Genomic DNA, 17,064 nt, shown 5'->3' with positions numbered 1-17,064 from the left:
GTTTCCCTGACTCCACCACCCGCAGTGTGCAGTCTCAGCTGTAAGAGCAAAACTGGTAGGCAGGACCTTGGCAATTGAAGCCTGGATCCTTGTGTTCTGGCTGTGTCCATCTGTGGCCATGGACTGACCCAAATGTCAGGTGTATCTGTGGAGCCCAGCTACCTACTGGCATACTGCTCACAGGCATGGTTAACATTTTTAAGGAAAGGTCAGTCTTCGAGGCTATCTGTGCCAAAGCTCAGGACCTGGTATAATTAAGGGATCAGGTCAGCTACACTGAATGTCAGGAAATCCTTCCCTTCTGCCCCACCAACTCCTCTGGGCAGCTGTGGCTTCAGCACACATTGCCCTTGCTTATGCTGTGCAGCTTTCTCCCCAGGGTCTGCAGATGATGAAAGAATTGTGCGATTCCTGGAGCTGGCTGGGCTGGTGAGTCACTGGTAGTGCTGCTGCCTTCTTTCCTGGTGCTGCCAGTGAAGGAAGAAGGGATGATTTTTTTGTGGCAGCACAGCATGACTGTGTGCTGGACTTAATGTGGGGACATTGTAGCTGGGGCAGGACTGTCTATGGGACAGGAAGAGAAGGAGGGATAAGGAGCAACTTCAGCTCAAGTGGGGAAAGCGAGACTAGCAGGAAAGGGGTGGTTATGCTCAGAACCATGGGCTGACAGGGTTGGCGACTGTGTTCACAAGTCTGCTGTGCTCTCTGCAGACTGATTTGCTGGCAAGGGCTGGAGGACTGGATGAGCAGGTGGACTGGAATTGGTAAGGGAGCTCACTATCTGCATGAATTTGGCTGATTTCTTTGAGTGGGGAACACTTCTAAGCAGCATGGCGAGGGGCACAAGGGACATAGGGACAGTTGCTTGTTGGTGTCTCTGATATCAGAAGCCATATAATTTTCAGCAAACAAGTTCTGTTTCTTGTGGGAGGTATTGAATCTTGACCCTGCTGCAGGTATGACATCCTGTCTCCAGGGGAGATGCAGAGACTCTCATTTGCACGGCTCTTCTACCTCCAGCCAAAATATGCGGGTGAGTGACTGACTACTAAAGAAAAGGGGAGGGGGGGAAGACAGGGCCTCTGGTGTAAAGAGAAGCTGGTACAGAGACAGCTCATGAAATCCCTTGTTTGCTAGGAGCATGCTTCGCCTTGGCCATTATTTTAGCAGCATAGCACACAGAGGATTCAGTTGTGAAAACATTTCATTATTTGTGTGGAGGATGGTAAATCAAGAACTGTACATAAGACGTACTCTTTTTAGGGAATTAGTGATTAATGTTCTTCGTCCAGGTCCAATGGCACCTGTCCAATGGCATGCTCACCAGTTGCTATGTAAAGAAGCGTTTATGCTGGGGAGTGTGGTGGCGGCTGCCATATCTGAAGCTCACAAACATCTGTAGGGTTGTGGAAGCAATATGGGAAATTTAGCCATGACATGGCAAAAGAAGACAAGGACCAGTGGAGAAACAGTCCTGAGAGATCACAGAAGCATCTGTGATTAGCTGATGGGGCCAATTCCTTAGTCTCTGCTGGGTGGGCTGTTGGAGGACTTGCCATGAGGGCCAGGGTGGATGTGGGTGAACAGAGCCAGTGTCAGTAGCAGGCAGCCACAGGTAAGTACCTCTCTTTCCCCTGAAGCCTCCATCACAGCTTGGTGCTATCTGGGCAAAAGGAACCTGTGGATTGCAAACTAAAAACTGTAGAGATTTCGTAAAACAAATTGAATTTTTCTGCTCCAGATCTGTAGTATTTACCCTTAACAGTCAGGAAGGTGCTGCAGGCCATCCTAGCAGCTCCATATGTGGTGTGCTGGAAGGGTGCACTGGCTGCTGCTCATCTTAGTGCTGTGGCACGTGGCTTGTCTTGAGAAGGTCATGTCTCGGCTTTCTCACTGGGGGATGAGGCAGTGGCTGGCAGCTGTTGAGGGAGAGGAATGAGGAGAACAGTGCAGTTTGGATGGATTCAAGGACTTGAGGGGAAGGACAGCTTTCCAAATTGACTGACACCAGCTGTGCTAGAGGAATAGCAGAGTCCTTAGGCTTTTCCTCCTTGCCTTCTTTACATGCTCTTGGTGAACTCCAGTTAATAAGTGAAATGTTCTCGGCAGTTGCTGCTCTTTTGCCTAGGGGAAATGTCTGGCTGGGAGAGGATTTGTGGGGTTTACGACATTTCTTTCAGTGCTAGATGAAGCCACTAGTGCCTTGACAGAAGAGGTGGAGCATGAACTGTATCGTCTGTGCCTTCAGCTGGGCATGACGCTGATCAGCGTGGGACACAGACCCAGCCTGGAAAAGGTGAGGCAGGGAGACAGCATTCCATGCCTCCCTGGTGGTGGCAAGATAGAGGAGATAGAGAGGGTCTCCGGCGAGCAGAGGGGAGTGACTAAGGCTGGAGTACGTCACTGTGGGAGGACATGCCCTTGTAGAGACATCCTTCAACATTGTGTTATTGAATTACAGTTCCACAGCTGGATTTTGAAACTTCATGGGGAGGGAAGATGGGAGCTCACTCGATGCGAGAAGATGAAGCGGCTCCCTGCTGGGGAAGGACACTGAAAAACATGCCCTTGTCTGGCCAGACGCAGAACCTGCACATCTGGGAGAGCTCTCAAGAGCAGACATGGAGCTGCCAAGCCAGCAGCTGTCAACATATGATTCAAACAGTGGAAGACCAATTTTGGATTTTGCTGATGGACACAGAGCATGTCAGAACTCATAGTGTGGGGTTCTGTCAGGAGCAGACAGCTATGCCATCCTTCTTCCAGCCTCCTTCTGCCTCCCTGGCTCTCATGCGGGAAAGGGGTGAGCTGCTAGGCTGCCCAAAGAGAAGATGCTGCCTCATGGGCCTTGTAGAAACAAGGGCCAGAGGAACCTCTGCTTTGTCCAGGATGCAGTGGTGCGAGGCTAGGATGCAGCCTCCTTTTCTGCCCTCTGTGCCTTTCTGGGAGCTCTGTCTTTGATACACAGCTCTGCAGAACAGATTTCTGTACTTTGTGGCTCTATTGAGGGTTGTGTTCCCCAGGAGGAGCATTGTAAGGGGAGGAGAATGCTAGCACAGAGAAGGGGCGTGTCTCTGCTCTCCTTATGACACATAGCTACATGTAAAAGGAACATTTTTGTATTAAAATATGGAGCCTGTTTTCAAACTATTTTTATGGAGAAGAGTCAATATTTGTTAACTGGACTGCTGGATGTTTTCTTTCTGGGGTTTGCTTTGGAGGAGATGCTTGTATGGTCCTGGACTAGACTGGCTGAAGAGCACAGCAGGGGCAGGAGTAATATACCTGTCCAGCACTAGCAATCCTGCCCAGCTGCTATCTCCACAGCTACTGCAAGGCACAAGGAACCCTAAGGAGGGATTTTGGCCCTCTCCCTTTAGGGTAGGAAACATAGCTTGTCTCCCCTTACCGTTCTGCCTGTGATGAGTCATGTTCTCTCACTTGCCTCATATATGTGTGTGGAGGCAGGTTTTGAGGGTCTCTGTGTTGTGAAGAGGTCACTCTGAGAATGCAGTGGAGGTGTGGTCTCTGAGCACTTACTGGCCACCACTTGCTTAGTAGAAATTCTGGATGTTTCCCTAGTTTTGCAGTGAAGGTAGAGGAGGTGGCTGCTGGCAGAGCCAAGCTAGTAGCTCTTCTGCCCCTCCACAAGGTGCTTGTGTCCCTCTATGATCTGCTGCACGGCTTCATGGTCATCCAGTGTGGTCAGGTCCCCAAGCTCACTGGCCTTGTCCTCCACGATTTTCCGTAGCACCCGACGCATAATCTTACCCGAGCGTGTCTTGGGCAGCCGGTGTGTGACCTGTGATGGGGAGGAGCAGAACTAAGGCTGAGGTAAAGGGGTTGGCCAAGCTGCCAGGGTGCTGGAGCAGCCTGCATGTGTTACCTGAACGTAATCTGGAGCTGCGTACTTAGCGATCTTCTTGGAGATGAGCTCCTGTAGCTCAGCAGCAAGAGTCTCCTGTGTGTAGCCACTGTCCTTCTTCAGCACAACAAACACGTAGGCTCCTGGCAGAAAGACCTGAGGTTACTGAGCACTGTGTACACCATGCTCCTGAGGGCCTGCCTGGACTTAGTGCCAGGAGAGAACTTCTCTGCTGGTAGCCTCTGGGGATGCTCTGTAGCCAAAGCTGTGAGTGTTTTTGACCATGATGCTGCTGCTGTCACCTTATGCAAAGCCTAGCTGGTCTTGTGCAGTTGTGATGGCTGTGCTGAGATCCCTGCTAACGTGCTGTGTGGTGTGGACACAGCCACAGTGTCACTTCCGACTGCAGTCCCTTAGCCCCAGGAGAGATGTTTCAGGGGCAGGAAATCAAGCATCTTACCTTCTCCCTTGATCTCATGTGGGTAGCCGATGACGGCAGACTCTGCCACTGCCACATGATGATTCTGGAAGAGAACAGGGCTGGGGTTTGGCTTGGTGCTTTCAGCAGGCTGGCTGCCACCTGGGAGCTGCCCTGAGCTGACTTGGCTGCTGCAGCCCACCGTAATGCAGAGAGATAAGGAAGGGCCTCTGCTCTTTTTCCTTCTTGCCTCAGTAGGTCTGCAAACACAAGTCTTTTCACCCTGCCCCTTGTTGCTTTAGGCTTGCACCTTGTAGACCCTGTTCTGTGCCTATAGGTTGCTCCACCAGGTCCCAGAATCTTCACTGGCCCAAAGATGCTCCTCCTTAACATGTCTGACTGCTGCTTTGGGATTCACCCACTTAGAGCATCAGCCTTAGCAGGCTTTGTCTCTCCCTTGCTGTAGAGAGCCAGAATGAGAGAGGAAAGGGTGGGAAGCTGTTCCCACAGGCAGGCTGTGGGTCCAACACTGTTCCCTGCTGCTATAGCAGCAGCGTATTTCCATCTGGGGATTCAAGAGAGACCTCCCTGAGCACTACCAGTGTGCCTTTGCTGTTTCCTTGGATGGCTTTACCTCCCACCCATACCTCTTACCACAATGTCCTCCACCTCTGCAGTGCCCAGGCGGTGTCCACTGATGTTAATTATGTCATCCAGCCGTCCTGTTAGCTGGTAGTAGCCCTTCCTGGTACGATACGCACCGTCCCCAGTGAAGAAAAAACCTGCAGGAACCATGCCATGGTCACTTGTTGCAGTGAGCATGTGAGCTGCTCACCAGCTGGATTTTCACCTTGCCTCGTTTTCCTCTCTGTTGGCACCAGGGCTCATGTACTCTGTGCCTTCCTCAACTGCTCAGGGTGAAGGTGCCTACCTTCCTTGTTAGTCTTCTGCCTCTTTTGGTGCCTGATCTATCATCAGGCTCCTTCCCTCATTCTGCAGTGTGCTGGCTAATGCCCAGCCTACCTCATCACCTCATGCTGGGAACACTTTGCTCCAGTGCAGGTGCCTGTGGTCTTGCTGCTTCACCTCTTAGCTTCACATCAAAACACACACACTCTGAGGCTTGCTCAGTGCCTTGGGGTGAGTGATAGAAGATGACAGGATTTGCAAGAGATGCACCAAGAGGTCTGTCTGTGCTCAAGGGGATTGAGGGCAGAAAGACAAATCCACTTCCTTAAGACAATGTGTGATCCAATGGGGAAGGTTTGTGAGAGAGACCCATTCCCAGGGCAACGCTGTGGTAACAAGCCTGGGGAAATGAAGGGCCTCAGCACTGAGGAGGGTCTATGGAAGAACAAAGCAGCCCTACCAGCTCTCCTGAGTCCTGCCTCCATTCAGAAAGCCAGCAGGCAGACACAATCATACCCAACCGAACATGTCTTCAGTGCCCTGCCACCTGTTTTCCTTACCTGGATAAGGAGTCAGATAGGTTTCCAGAAATCTCTTGTGGTCATTGTAAATGGTTCGTGCCATACCTGGCCAGGCTTGTGAGATGCAAAGGGCTCCAGAGATGTTGTTTTCTAGAAGGACATTTCCCTGTAAAATAGTTACTTTTTAGTAACCATGGCTGAGGGTACTTGGAATGTTTAGTTATTGCCTGTTTTAACAACCCTGTGATGGAAATGTCAGGGAAGGCAGTGAGGAGGGTCCTTTGCTCCCCAGTCCAACAGGACAGGCTTAGTCTCTCCCAGCCCCAATCTGCCTACCATGGTGGGATGCAGGGCCCCTCCAGGGACATTGGATGTTCCTGCCTAGCTACCTCACCTTGGAAAGATGTGCCAGGGAGCCCAAGCACAGCCTGTCTTGTCAGGACAGTGCAAACTAGAAAACAGTTCAACCTCTGCACTAGTTGGAAGGACAGCTTCACTGTTTGTCCCTTTCCAGTAAGAAGGTTGCTGTCCAGCAGAGGTGAGCAGGAAAGACAGGTTCGCAGCTCTCCACTCCCATCAGCAATATATTCTGCAAGTGTCTGGTGGAAAGTGGGCTGAGCCAGTGCCTGGACTGCAGGTTATAAATATACCTTGTCATCTAAGAGGGTGGGGCTTATCCCAAAAAAGGGTCTCATAGCCATGCCTGGAAGGATTTCTGCTCCGGGATTAGAAGGACGGGGTGAGATACAGATGCCTCCTGTTTCTGAAGAAAAAGAAACCGTAATGCTCATCAAAGTTGGGAACAAGAAGAAAGCCAAGTAGCACTGCTTGGCTAGCAGTCTTTATCCTGGCCCCACTGCACATGGCACAGGCTGTGGCTGGGTTTGCCAGAGAGCTGGGGAAGGCTCTTTGCAGATGGATGATGTGCTCATTTAGTTCAGCAGGAATCTGCTGAAATGTGCCATCAAATCCCCCGTGTTTGTCTAGGTTACCTTTAAAGGCCATTTCTCTCTTTCATGTTTAGGTGCTCCTGGGCCCTTACAGCCTCGCTCATACAAGTGCTCATACAAGAGTGTCAGTAACAACCATTATCACTTGGCCACCAAAGCAGCAGGTCGCTCCTAAAGCCTGGGAGAGCAGAAGCTGGAACAAGGAGTCATATGCATCTCACCAGTTTGCCACCATGTGTCCACTACTGGGCATCGTGTCTCGCCAACCACACGGAAGTACCATTCCCAGGCCTCCTTGTTGATGGGTTCCCCCACTGCAAGGGGAAAGACAAGGGAGCAGAGCAGAAAAATCAGGTTCAGGACACAGCTTCCCATGACCTGCTTGTGGAGCCATCCCCAAATAGTGTAGTGTCCTGACTTTGGGGTCTCATGTTGCTGCTGTTCTTGGCATTTGTGGGAAGAGGCAGAATCTGATGCGCAAGGATGTGCTGCTCCAGCCCACGCTGCTGCACTTACCTGAGCCAAGCACTTTGAGAGAAGAGCGGTCATACTTCTTCACCCATTCATCACCGTATCGCAGGAGCAGGCGGATGGCAGTGGGCGCCCCATAGAACTGGTTAATTCTTAACCTCTCTACTGTTTCCCAGTAGCGGCCTGGAATGGAAACAGGGCCAGTGAGCACCCACGCATGTCCTCCCAGCCCAACACCAAGATAAAGATAGAAGAGGTGAGAACAAAGGCTCTCTAGCAGTGCCAGGACCCTCAGCCAAGTTAATCCCATGATAGGAAGGACTGAAGCTATTCAGGAGCAGCAGCAGCAGGCCCTTTTCCTCCACATCACATAGCTCTGCTACTCTCCCTGCTGCAGGGAGGAGCAGGGAATAACAGCTCCGCCCCTGGAGAAGCAGCAGTGGCTTCCTAAGCAGAAGAAAAGACTCTTCCCCTGGTAGCTCTCTACTGGGCATAGCCTGCAGTCTGCTCCTGAGGCAGCAGAGCCATTGCTGCATGTGTCCTGGCATCAGGCTGCCTGCAGGTGTTGCAGGGTGCTGTGGAATATCCCAGCTCCCCTGAGATACCTCACTCACCAGGGTTAGGATGGACAGGAGTGCTCTCAAAAAGGACTGTGGTGCCACCATTGCAGAGAGGGCCGTAGACCACATAGGAATGCCCCGTGATCCAGCCAATGTCTGCCACACAGCCAAAGATGTCCCTGTCCTGGTAGTCGAACACGTACTAAACAAGAGAAGAGAGGCAGTGAGGGGTAGTGCCAGGGCCTGCCTTCCTCGCAAGGGGGACAACAGGGAGCAGTGTACTCTCTCTCAGCCCTAACATTACTGCATCCTTCTATCTTCCTACCACCCCTGCAGGGACTCTTTCTTCCTGCAGAGTTTTTGAAAACATCAGAAAAAAAATAAAATGCTTTATGAAGTTGAAGGATATAGACACTTAATAAAAAAAAAAGAACAGCCAAATTTTCACTTTTCCAAAGGAGAGAGCTACAGCCTTTCCTTCCTTTTGCTGATGTCTAGACAAGGCTGATCCAAATATCCTGTTGCATCAAAACAGAACGTTCTGGCTAAGGAATGTCCCTCTGTACTTACATGCCTGCATGGAAGGAGAGGAGTTGTAGGCAAGGGTAAAGTGGTAGAGAACTCCATGAACCTCTCCTGGGCACTTCTGGGCTCCTGGACAGTAAACACTCAGGAAACACTGAGCTCATCAAGGAGCCCAGCATAGGAGCATCGAGGCAGCAAGCAGAGGGACCATGTGATACTTTGGCCCAGAGCAACCCCAACTTGCCTACAAAAATTGGAACCTCTCCACCTCAGCTGGATGAGTGCTGTCCTGTGCCTGCAGGCAGGTGGAAATCAGAACAAGCTCTTCTTCCCACTGCCCCATTTATTCCTTGGGAGACCCTTGGCTGCAAGGCCGGAATATGAAGGAAGGATGCCTACCCTGTGCAGGGCAGAACTGAGTGCTGTCAGATTGGCAGCGACACACCCAGTTTCCTTAAGCACTCTCCTTCATTTCATTTTCTTAGTGCCAGGAAAACTTCCTAGGGGCTGGTCTCCCAGTAGCCCACCACTTCTTGCTTTCTGCTCTGACTTGTGCGGTTTCAGACTTTCCTGTCTCTTCCTGCAGCTCCCTGCTGCAGGCTGCCAGCTGGGGACTCTAGGGCCCCAAGTGTTCCATAATGCTCATAATGGAAGCTTCCCCTGCTTCACCTGTCTTTTTTTAGCAGAGCAGTGAGTTATGGTAGCAGCAGTCTGCCCCATCAAACTGAGGGATCTGTTTCCAGATTTCCAGTGCTCCTGAGAGCTAACATGGCCACGTGCTGCTCACCCTTTGCATTGCCATTCTGGTTTGGCAGCCCTGGCTCTCACAAACCTACTCTGATGGTCTCAAGTGGGTCACTTATTGTGCTGGGCAAAGCTTAGCTCACAGGGAAATCAAGGGCTTCCACACACCCCGGGAAGTATGGTCTTCAGCATTCACAACTAACAGAGAAGACCCAGCCAGCCCTGAGCTTGCTTAGTCACAGCGTGCATGGTCTGAGGCACTGCTGGAAAGGCAGTCATGCACAGAGAGAGCCAGACCCAAAATTAAGGGACTGTTCAGTTAGGAACTCCCTCGTACACAGAACCCCATATAATTTCATAGGAATGCCCCTTGCAACCATTCCTGTGTCCACACGCATCTCTGTGCTCATTGCCCTTTTATCCAGCTTGGTTAGAGTTTGGTTTTGGCACGTGTCATGGTTAAAGGCTTTCCTCCTACCAAAGATGACCCACACTCTTCAGGTATAGGTCCTTTTTTATGAGGGCACTCACCAGCTTTTACAGATGTTGTTAAATGTGCCCCTTCCAGAAGCACTGCCTTCAATCTTCCACATGAGTTGGGGTACTTACACTTAGGAAAAGCAAGCCACAGTTTTTAAGGAGCAAATGGATTCTTCCCCCTCACACAGTTGTGATAGTTTCAGTCTAGGCCTTCCTGGAGACCAGCTTGTAACCAGGAAGGAGCTAGGGAAGTGACCAAGGAAGTATTCCATGCTATTCCTTTACATAAACTGAGGTATAAATAAAGGTGGTCAGAGAGACCTCACTCTCTCTTCTTCCAGTGAGGTTTGGGAACGGTAGATCCTTGTCTCGGTCTTGCTTATCTGGAGCTGAGGCCTGCAGTGACTGTTGTTGTGTACCATGCGTGAGGGGAGAGTGCTGGGCTGCGTCCGGCTGTCCTGCTTTTCTCAAGGGAAGTGGTGAGATTCTGTTAGTTCTTTATTTTGTCAGTACTGGGTTTTTCGATTGTGCATACCTGTTTTGTTTTCGTCCACTTTTGTCCATTTTTGTCCTTTTTTCCCTTTTCCCTTCCCCTCTTTCCCTTTTGGGAGCAATTTGGGGTTTCTGTGTTCATATGTACATAGCACCTTAATTGTATATCTGTAATATATGTAAAATATATATTTTATATAGCTTTTGCTATTCAGTTTTTTTTTTCCTTCTCTCTCTTCTGAGAGCTTTTCTTCTGTAGTCTGTGGGGTTTGACGGGAAGCCAACTACAACTAGGTACAACAGTAATATAAAATTACCGTTGCAGGACTGAGTATCCTACCTAGTGGTTCCATCTAGTATAGGGCAGTGAAAGAAAGAAGAAAGCCAAGAAGGTAGCTCAGAGGAATATGTGTTTGGGAGACCCTGCCATGGAGCACCACCTGCAGGCAGATGTGCTCTACTGGGCCGATGCCCTAGGAGGGCTTCCCAGAGACTTGGCACTGGCTAAAGATGGGCTCATAATGCAACAAGGAGCAGGTCTATTCCCTGCACTGCTTATGAGCTGCTGGCTCATACGCACTGTGTCGCTGGGATCCATTACCTTGTGTGTGAGAGCTGCAAACAGCAAGTAACCAGCTTGGGAATGAACCAAGCCCTTGGGTTTGCCAGTACTGCCTGATGTGTAGAGAAGAAACAACATGTCTTCACTGTCCATGACAGCAGGTTCACAGCATGCATCCTCTTTCATCATCTCCTGCAGGAAAGAGCACAGCAGTTCTTTCAGGGTCTCACAGCCTCCCCTGTGTTGCTTGTGCACCTGTGTTGCCTGTGTACCTCCCCTGTTGCTCCCCACACCTTCTTGTGCACCTCTCGCCCAAGCCTCCTTCCCCTCTGAGCACCCAGCTCCCCCTAAACATCATTCCTTGTCTCTGCACCTCCACTCCCCTTGCTCTGTAGCCTGAACTCCCTTTTGCCTTGAGGAGCTGGCAAACACTCTCCTCAGTCGAAGCAGACCTGCTGAGTAAGAGGCAGCTATTTTTACGCTGCTGCTGCTCTGACCAGCACAGAAGTCTTCCGGGAAGCCTTTCCAGCACTAATTGCTTGCAGATGCGATGAGCAGAGACGGAGAGACTACTGTGTAGCTCCAGGGAGCCAGCAGAAATGCACGGCAGGGGCTCACCTGTTCAGAAACAGTGCTCCATGCTGGCAGCCATAGATAATGGGCACACGAGCAACCTCACTGCCTGCTTCCTTGGACACAAATTGCTAGTAGCACTCACAGAGAATGCCAGATCTGCCAGCAGAGCGATGTGTGACAGTGCAGTGGCAGTCCAAGGCTGGGTTCACAAAGTAGCAGCCCATGTCTGGTGTGTTTCTAGCCCTCAGTCCACCCTGCTATGAGCCCTGACTTGCACTGCCTGAGAGCACAGAGCTGGTAGCGTGGGAAGAGACACCAGTAGTCCATCCTGATGACTCCTGAGACTGTCCTGAACTCATGTGCAGCTCTGGCTGCTGCTGCTGCTGTGGGACAATATCCCCAAATTGTGTCAATGCCAGTGAAACTGTCATGGCCAGCCAAGACCCTCTCTCCACCCACTGTCCCTACTCCCAGCACTTTGCCCAGGGAAAGTGGCAGTAGCACCAGGCAGGCCTCACCTCCTCCAGTGGCACATCTAGGGCTGTCATGGGAACCTTGCTGGTGGTCCTCATGGAAACTAGAACCCGCTTCACTCTGGGGCACTGCTTCACAGCCTGGTCCACTGTCTTCTTTAGTTCAATAACCTTGCCACCTCTCAGCCCCTGGTTCACTGTAATCACTATCTCTGACTGGGCTGCAGAAGACAGAAGAGTCACATGAGCAGCTCTGCCCTTCTCTATCAGTCACATGACACTGCACCTCTCTCTCTGTCTCTCAGCCCCTGTTACTCATGTCCTTCATTTAGCAAAACCAGCAGATTTGCATCTTGATTTTCCATTAATTCCTGCCCGTGTTGCATCTCCTCACAGGAGATGCTGTATCCCAGCCCTTCAGTCCCACGGATGAAAGAGAAAACCAGTTCATCCCATGGGCTGGAAGGTATTTAGTGAGCTCATGCCATTTCCTGGGTTGCTAATCCCTGCTCCATGGCTATATATGATATCAGGATACCCCCAGATAGCTCAGAGAATTTTACTCAGAAAACCTTTGCCGTCCACACAATCCTGAGCCCCCCAGCTGCTGAACCAGCAAGCTCAACACTGTCCCCCAAGGGAAACACATGTCACTCTTACCCACTGGCTCTTACCATCCCGGATCCTGTCCGCAAGGGACTCTGCACTGAACCCAGCGAACACCACAGCATGCACAGCCCCGATGCGGGCACAGGCCAGCATGCTAGCCACTGCCAGTGGGCACGGGGGCATGTAGATTGTAACCCTGTCACCCCGTTTCACCCCTTGCCGTTTCAAGGTGTTTCCCAGGCGACACGTCAGCTCTAGCAGTTCCCTGCCCAAAGAAGCAATTACACAGTTAGAGACTTTCTTGCAGGTTTAACCACTGTGCTTAAAGATAGGGGACCTCAGAGTTATACACAGTTTATCCCTGCACTCCTCACTCTGGACGTCCATGGGAGGGCTGTAAAATTCAGTGGGAAGGAAAGCAGAAGACAGATTCTAACATGGGTTATTATTTGTAGAAAAGAAGTAAAGAAAAATGGTTTCTGTACAGCAATGGCCACTGGTAATTCCTCTGGCTCAGCAAGCACACAACAGCGCAGCTGACTTCCACAATGACAGCCTGCTCATTTCTTACCAACCTGTACAACTGGCTTGACACACTACCCTGCATAGCTGGAGGCTACATGTGAGAAGTTAGATATTTTCTCCCATGTAAACAGGGTCCTGTGCATTGCTAAAGCTGAGAAGGTCACGTCCTCCAGAGCTTGTGCCCACTAGCAAGAACAACAGCTGTAGGAAAGCAGTGAACAAAAAGATGCCTCTCCCGAGAAGCGTCCCTCCCAAAAACCACAGCTTGGATGTCAGTGACTCATTTTATGGAAGGGCTCTCCATGCAGGGAGATTGGCAGGGGTGGATGGTCATATTTGTAGTGTGAGGTCTGGAGCCAGAAAGGACAGAGGGACTTTTTTTACTGTGCAGGGGAATTTAAGTGAATTCTGCAGCAGAAATTCAGAGAGCAGGCAAATTAAGCTGGAAGGTGGTGGCCCCAAACCAACCCAGCAGGGCTGGACAGGCAGTCCTCCAGAGAGCCAAATCCAGCAGCACTGCTGATGTGCAGATGAGAATGGGATTTTTCAACACACACAGAGCTGTGAATCTGGCCTGTCTTGCAGACCATTTACCTGTAAGTTTAGACTCCAGGAACCTTGCTGGGAAGGCACACGTGTGACTTTCCTGTGTGTTTTACCTACAAGCACCGCAGTGCTGCCCCAAGGATCTTACACCTGCCTCCCCAGCTGGTTGGAGACTCCTCAGGGCCCAGAGGATTTAATCAGGAGGTAGGCTAAAGTTTCAGATCAGCACAAGCAAGCCAACATTCTGTTGATCTATCTGCGTGAAGGGATGCTGCATTCCCTCACATGACAGACATCAGCAGATCAGCCCTGTAGATATTCATGCATGCTACAATAGGACTCGTATGCTGAGAGGTAGTAACTGACCTGTATGTCACCCGTACTTCCTCTCCTGGTTCATCCTTCTCCCAGATTAAGGCCACTTTGTCTGGGGCTGCATGGACATGACGGTCCAGGCAATTCACTGGAATAGAAAACCCAGTCTCATCAACAGAGAAACACGCAGTACATCTTACCTCTCACCTCTCATAAAGTCAGCACCAGCAGTCCAGTTTTCAGGTCAGTCAGGGCTGTGTGTGGGTCTTCTCAGCAACCTTGTGCAACATTTGTGGATACTAGCCAGCAGAGCACAAGCACCATCCCAACCTCATTACACTCATCACCACTTCAATACCCACCAATCCCCACTATCAGCTTCCCCCTTAACTGCAACTTTATGCAATCCAGAGCAGAAACTGCCTAAAGCTCCTTTGGAGGTCACATCCACAATGTCCTCAGAGTGCCCAGCGAACATTAACTCAACCACCACTCCACCCAGCACTGCCTTGCAGCTACCTCTGGGTGGACTAGGGCAGTTTTTGAGTGGCAGTGCTCCTAAATCACAAATGTAGGACAAAACAAACTCTGTGCAGGAAAGCTACAGAGTGCATTTGTCCAAGATGGAAGAGAGCCAGGACAAAGGCAGAGCACACAGCTGCTGGCTTTCCAGGGACATCATAAGCTGAGGCTTTGGCTGTTGTTCTTCCAAGAAAAGTTTCCCACATTGTTGGCAGCTACAGTTTCCTCAGAAGCCTTGTTTGCTCTGTGTTTTCCTTAAACCTGCTACTGAAGTCATGGGATGATGCAGCAGCCCCAGTTTCCATACCAAAATGCTTTTATCTCCTGACCATTTGTAGTTTCCCAGGAGAGAAAGAAACATACATGAAAGGGGGAATAATGAGATCTCAAATCCTAAAGGCAAATAACTCCTGCTCTCCTTTCAAAATGGACTACAAGACCTGATTTTCTGAGAGGTTTGTCTCTTATTTTGAGCACTGGGACCAACACCACTGTGAGCAGGACAAAGTGTTACCAGCCCCTGGTAGCCCCGCTAAGGCAGTAGCCCCAACCCACAGAAGAGTCTCCCATGGCGGTGGGGACTTCCACTGTGGCTCATTGCTCTTGTATTTTGCTTTCTGCAGATACATCCTGCCTTCACTGGGCAGGGATGACCTAGTGCAACCCTGCCTGCTGAATGCACAGGGTTTGGTGCTGTTGCCTGTTGCCAGAATGGAGCCACTGCCCTCATGTGGGATCCACAGAGGCTGAGGAAGAGCAGCCTGGCTGCCAGCGCACCCCAATCCACCTGCAGCCCCTCCAGAAAGACCCAGGTGCTACCACAGGATAAGCCACAACCTTACACTACAGCCACTGCAGGACCAAGCAGACCTTTTGGAATCCCCCTCTCTCCAACCCTGTAACAGTGTGCTCTTCCGATATGCTCCCAGGACTGAAGCCCCACACATAGAATTGCCTGCAGGCAGTCGGTGGGATCCCATGTCTGCCTCCCTTCTTACCTGCCACGTTCAGCTGCCCACCCAGGAACCAGGAGACCCTGCCCTGGTGCAGATCGCAGTCCTGGACAGAGTGGAAGGGGGTGATCCAGGTGAGCCGGCTCCTTCCTAGTGCTCCCCAGAAGGCATCCCCTTGATCCACTGAAACCTTGTACAAGTCTTGGTGGTCCTTGAGTCTGGAGAAGGTGATGGCTTCAGGCATGTAGGCAGTGAGGGGCCCGTGGCTCCAGGCTCGGGCAGCCACCAACCCAAGGGGGCATCTGGGAACCTGAGAAAGAGTTTTGGAGCAGCAGGTCCTGGCCAGCAGCCTGGCCATCACCGCAGGGTACCTGCCTCTCACCAAGGAGATGGGTGCCCTGGAGCCCTTTCAGCCCTTTTGCCTGGCCCAGGCAAAACCCAGGCCCCTGTGCAAGCTGGGGCTACGTCGTCCTGGGCTAACTGGATACAAAGAAGCCCTCCAGCACAGGGAGCCTTTCTCCCCTGCCTTGTCCCTCTCCTCCTCTCTTCCAGAGCACTATGGGAAAAAAGAAATTCAATCACTTTAAGGGAGGGGAAAGGGGTGGGCTGTAGAAATATTTGACTGAAAATAACCTCCATGCTAATTTGAGTCCTGACAGCCGCTCTTGAACAAGAGCCAGGTTCAGCTTGTGCCTGGCCTCCCCTCAGGAGCCAAGGTGCCTGGGCCAGGCTCTAACAGCCTGCTGCTGCTCCTGCTCTCCCAAGGCTGCTTTTCATCCCCAGACTTCTCTGTTTCATCTCCACTCACCTCCCTCACACCTCCCTCTACTCATCCCCCTCCCCTCACTCCCCACATCTCCCCTGCTGCAGCCCCACAGTCCTCTGCTGGCCACAAAGGCAGCTTGGGGCAGGTTACCTGTAAGAGTTAGGTCCCCCTTCATGCTAGTCGTGAGTGATAGGACCATCCCCTTCCCAAAATTAAAGCCCATTTCCTGCAGAGAACTAGGCTGTGTTATCTGTGATGGGCCAGGGAAGGCTTTACTCACTTGGCTGTCAGCTGCAGGGTGGGGATATTGCAATCCATCCCTTCCCACTGGGCAGATATCAGAGCTTTCCTCTCTGGCAAGCGGGGCTGGGCTCTCTCCCTCCTCCCAAACACTACAGACCAGCTGTACCACCAGGTGGACTGGGAGCACTCAATGAGGCCATGGTAGAGCAGGGGGTGGTGGTTTAGCTTGAAACACTGCAGCCCATCTCCTCATGCTGAGACCTCCCGCCATCCACTGTAGCAGAGGAAAGTTTCTTCCCTGCCTCCAAACATCTTTTTTTCTGCTTCCCTTTCCTTCAGGCCCTACATAGGTAGATTTTTTAAGGCAGAGTTTGGAGGCTTCCTTAATTTCATTGATCAGATTCACCTCCCTTCCTAGGGGTCACAAGAGAGGGGCAGAAAAAGCCTTTCCCTGCAAGTAGCGCTGTTCTCAGTAAGGCACGCTGATGGGATCAACAGCAGACATGAGAGGTTAGTAGATTTCTTCTTTGCTCTTCATAGTGTGACACCACTCATGATCTGTGGAGCTGATATGTTTGGTGAATAGGTTGGACACCAGCATGGGGAACAGGATCTATCTGCCGTCAGGTACACTCATCGCACGCTATACACCTGGTTTGTATCAGAGCTGCCCCAAGGTCAGTGGGTTACCTACAAGGGTTCTGTCACTCTGGGGAAACGCAGTCCTGTGGGCTTACAGTCTCTCCACAAAGTCAAGCCCAACCAGCCTCATCATTCCAGAAGTCTCTTATTTACTATGCACGCCTGCTCTGCTTCTGCATTTTCCCTCCCTTTAAGACATTAGATTTTTCCATCAGACCATCCCCAGAAGCCCTTAACAAGGCAGGCAAGTCTCAACTTCTTATCTGATAACTCAGAATAGGTGCCCACTGCTCTCAAATCAGAGCTCACCTTGCTGGAAATCCTGTCGGTGCCCTTCCCTTTCAACCAGCTCCCCTGCATTTGCAGCATCTGGCTGCTGCCTCAGCTCCTCAGGCCA

General features: G+C 51.2%; 2 protein-coding genes across 9 annotated transcripts in view; one reads left to right on the top strand and one right to left on the bottom strand.

Moving 5' to 3' along the window:
* Positions 1–17,064, top strand: part of ABCD4 (ATP binding cassette subfamily D member 4) — a 30,935-nt gene that overhangs the window by 12,011 nt on the left and 1,860 nt on the right. For 4 of the 7 annotated variants that reach the window (XM_027720209.2, XM_027720208.2, XM_027720212.2 and 1 more), the window contains 5 exons: positions 368–429; positions 712–764; positions 957–1,033; positions 2,181–2,296; positions 2,462–3,180. In XM_027720209.2, coding sequence (XP_027576010.1) covers positions 368–429; positions 712–764; positions 957–1,033; positions 2,181–2,296; positions 2,462–2,557 — 404 coding nt within the window. In that variant the 3' untranslated portion in view covers positions 2,558–3,180. Of the gene's footprint in view, positions 1–367; positions 430–711; positions 765–956; positions 1,034–2,180; positions 2,297–2,461; positions 3,181–6,737; positions 10,150–14,686; positions 15,151–16,443; positions 16,703–17,064 lie in introns of those variants that run through there. The other 3 variants (XM_027720210.2, XM_027720211.2, XR_005566611.1) reach the window with 3 other exon arrangements.
* LOC113987460 (acetyl-coenzyme A synthetase 2-like, mitochondrial) lies at positions 417–15,550 on the bottom strand. Of its 2 annotated transcripts, XM_039389721.1 has the most exons (15): positions 15,399–15,550; positions 15,062–15,326; positions 13,593–13,689; positions 12,221–12,420; positions 11,592–11,767; positions 10,537–10,689; positions 7,749–7,896; positions 7,180–7,317; positions 6,885–6,977; positions 6,364–6,476; positions 5,753–5,879; positions 4,938–5,065; positions 4,326–4,389; positions 3,887–4,008; positions 417–3,802 (listed from the first exon to the last, which is right to left on the bottom strand). In XM_039389721.1, the coding sequence occupies exons 2-15, from the start codon at positions 15,258–15,260 to the stop codon at positions 3,626–3,628; spliced, it is 1,935 nt and encodes a 644-aa protein (XP_039245655.1). In that variant the 5' UTR covers positions 15,261–15,326; positions 15,399–15,550; the 3' UTR covers positions 417–3,625. The 2 variants fall into 2 exon arrangements, with proteins under 2 accessions (XP_039245655.1, XP_027576007.1); XM_027720206.2 differs by having other exon boundaries at positions 15,062–15,550.

The sequence above is a fragment of the Pipra filicauda genome, unplaced genomic scaffold (assembly GCF_003945595.2).
Source record: "Pipra filicauda isolate LSUMZ 115617 unplaced genomic scaffold, ASM394559v2 scaffold75_size2874737_pilon, whole genome shotgun sequence".
Taxonomy (NCBI): domain Eukaryota; kingdom Metazoa; phylum Chordata; class Aves; order Passeriformes; family Pipridae; genus Pipra; species Pipra filicauda.
The sequence above is the reverse complement of the archived record's forward strand: the minus strand, read 5'-3'. Positions and strand labels throughout refer to the sequence as shown.

Excerpts from the sequence above, each read along its gene's own strand:
- LOC113987460 (XM_027720206.2), bottom strand. The coding sequence starts at position 15,374 with ATGGCCAGGCTGCTGGCCAGGACCTGCTGCTCCAAAACTCTTTCTCAG. Across the intron at positions 5,880-6,363 it reads CCACCCTCTTAGATGACAAG|GGAAATGTCCTTCTAGAAAA; the intron begins GTATATTTATAA and ends ACTATTTTACAG. Across the intron at positions 4,009-4,325 it reads ACATGAGATCAAGGGAGAAG|GAGCCTACGTGTTTGTTGTG; the intron begins GTAAGATGCTTG and ends TCTTTCTGCCAG.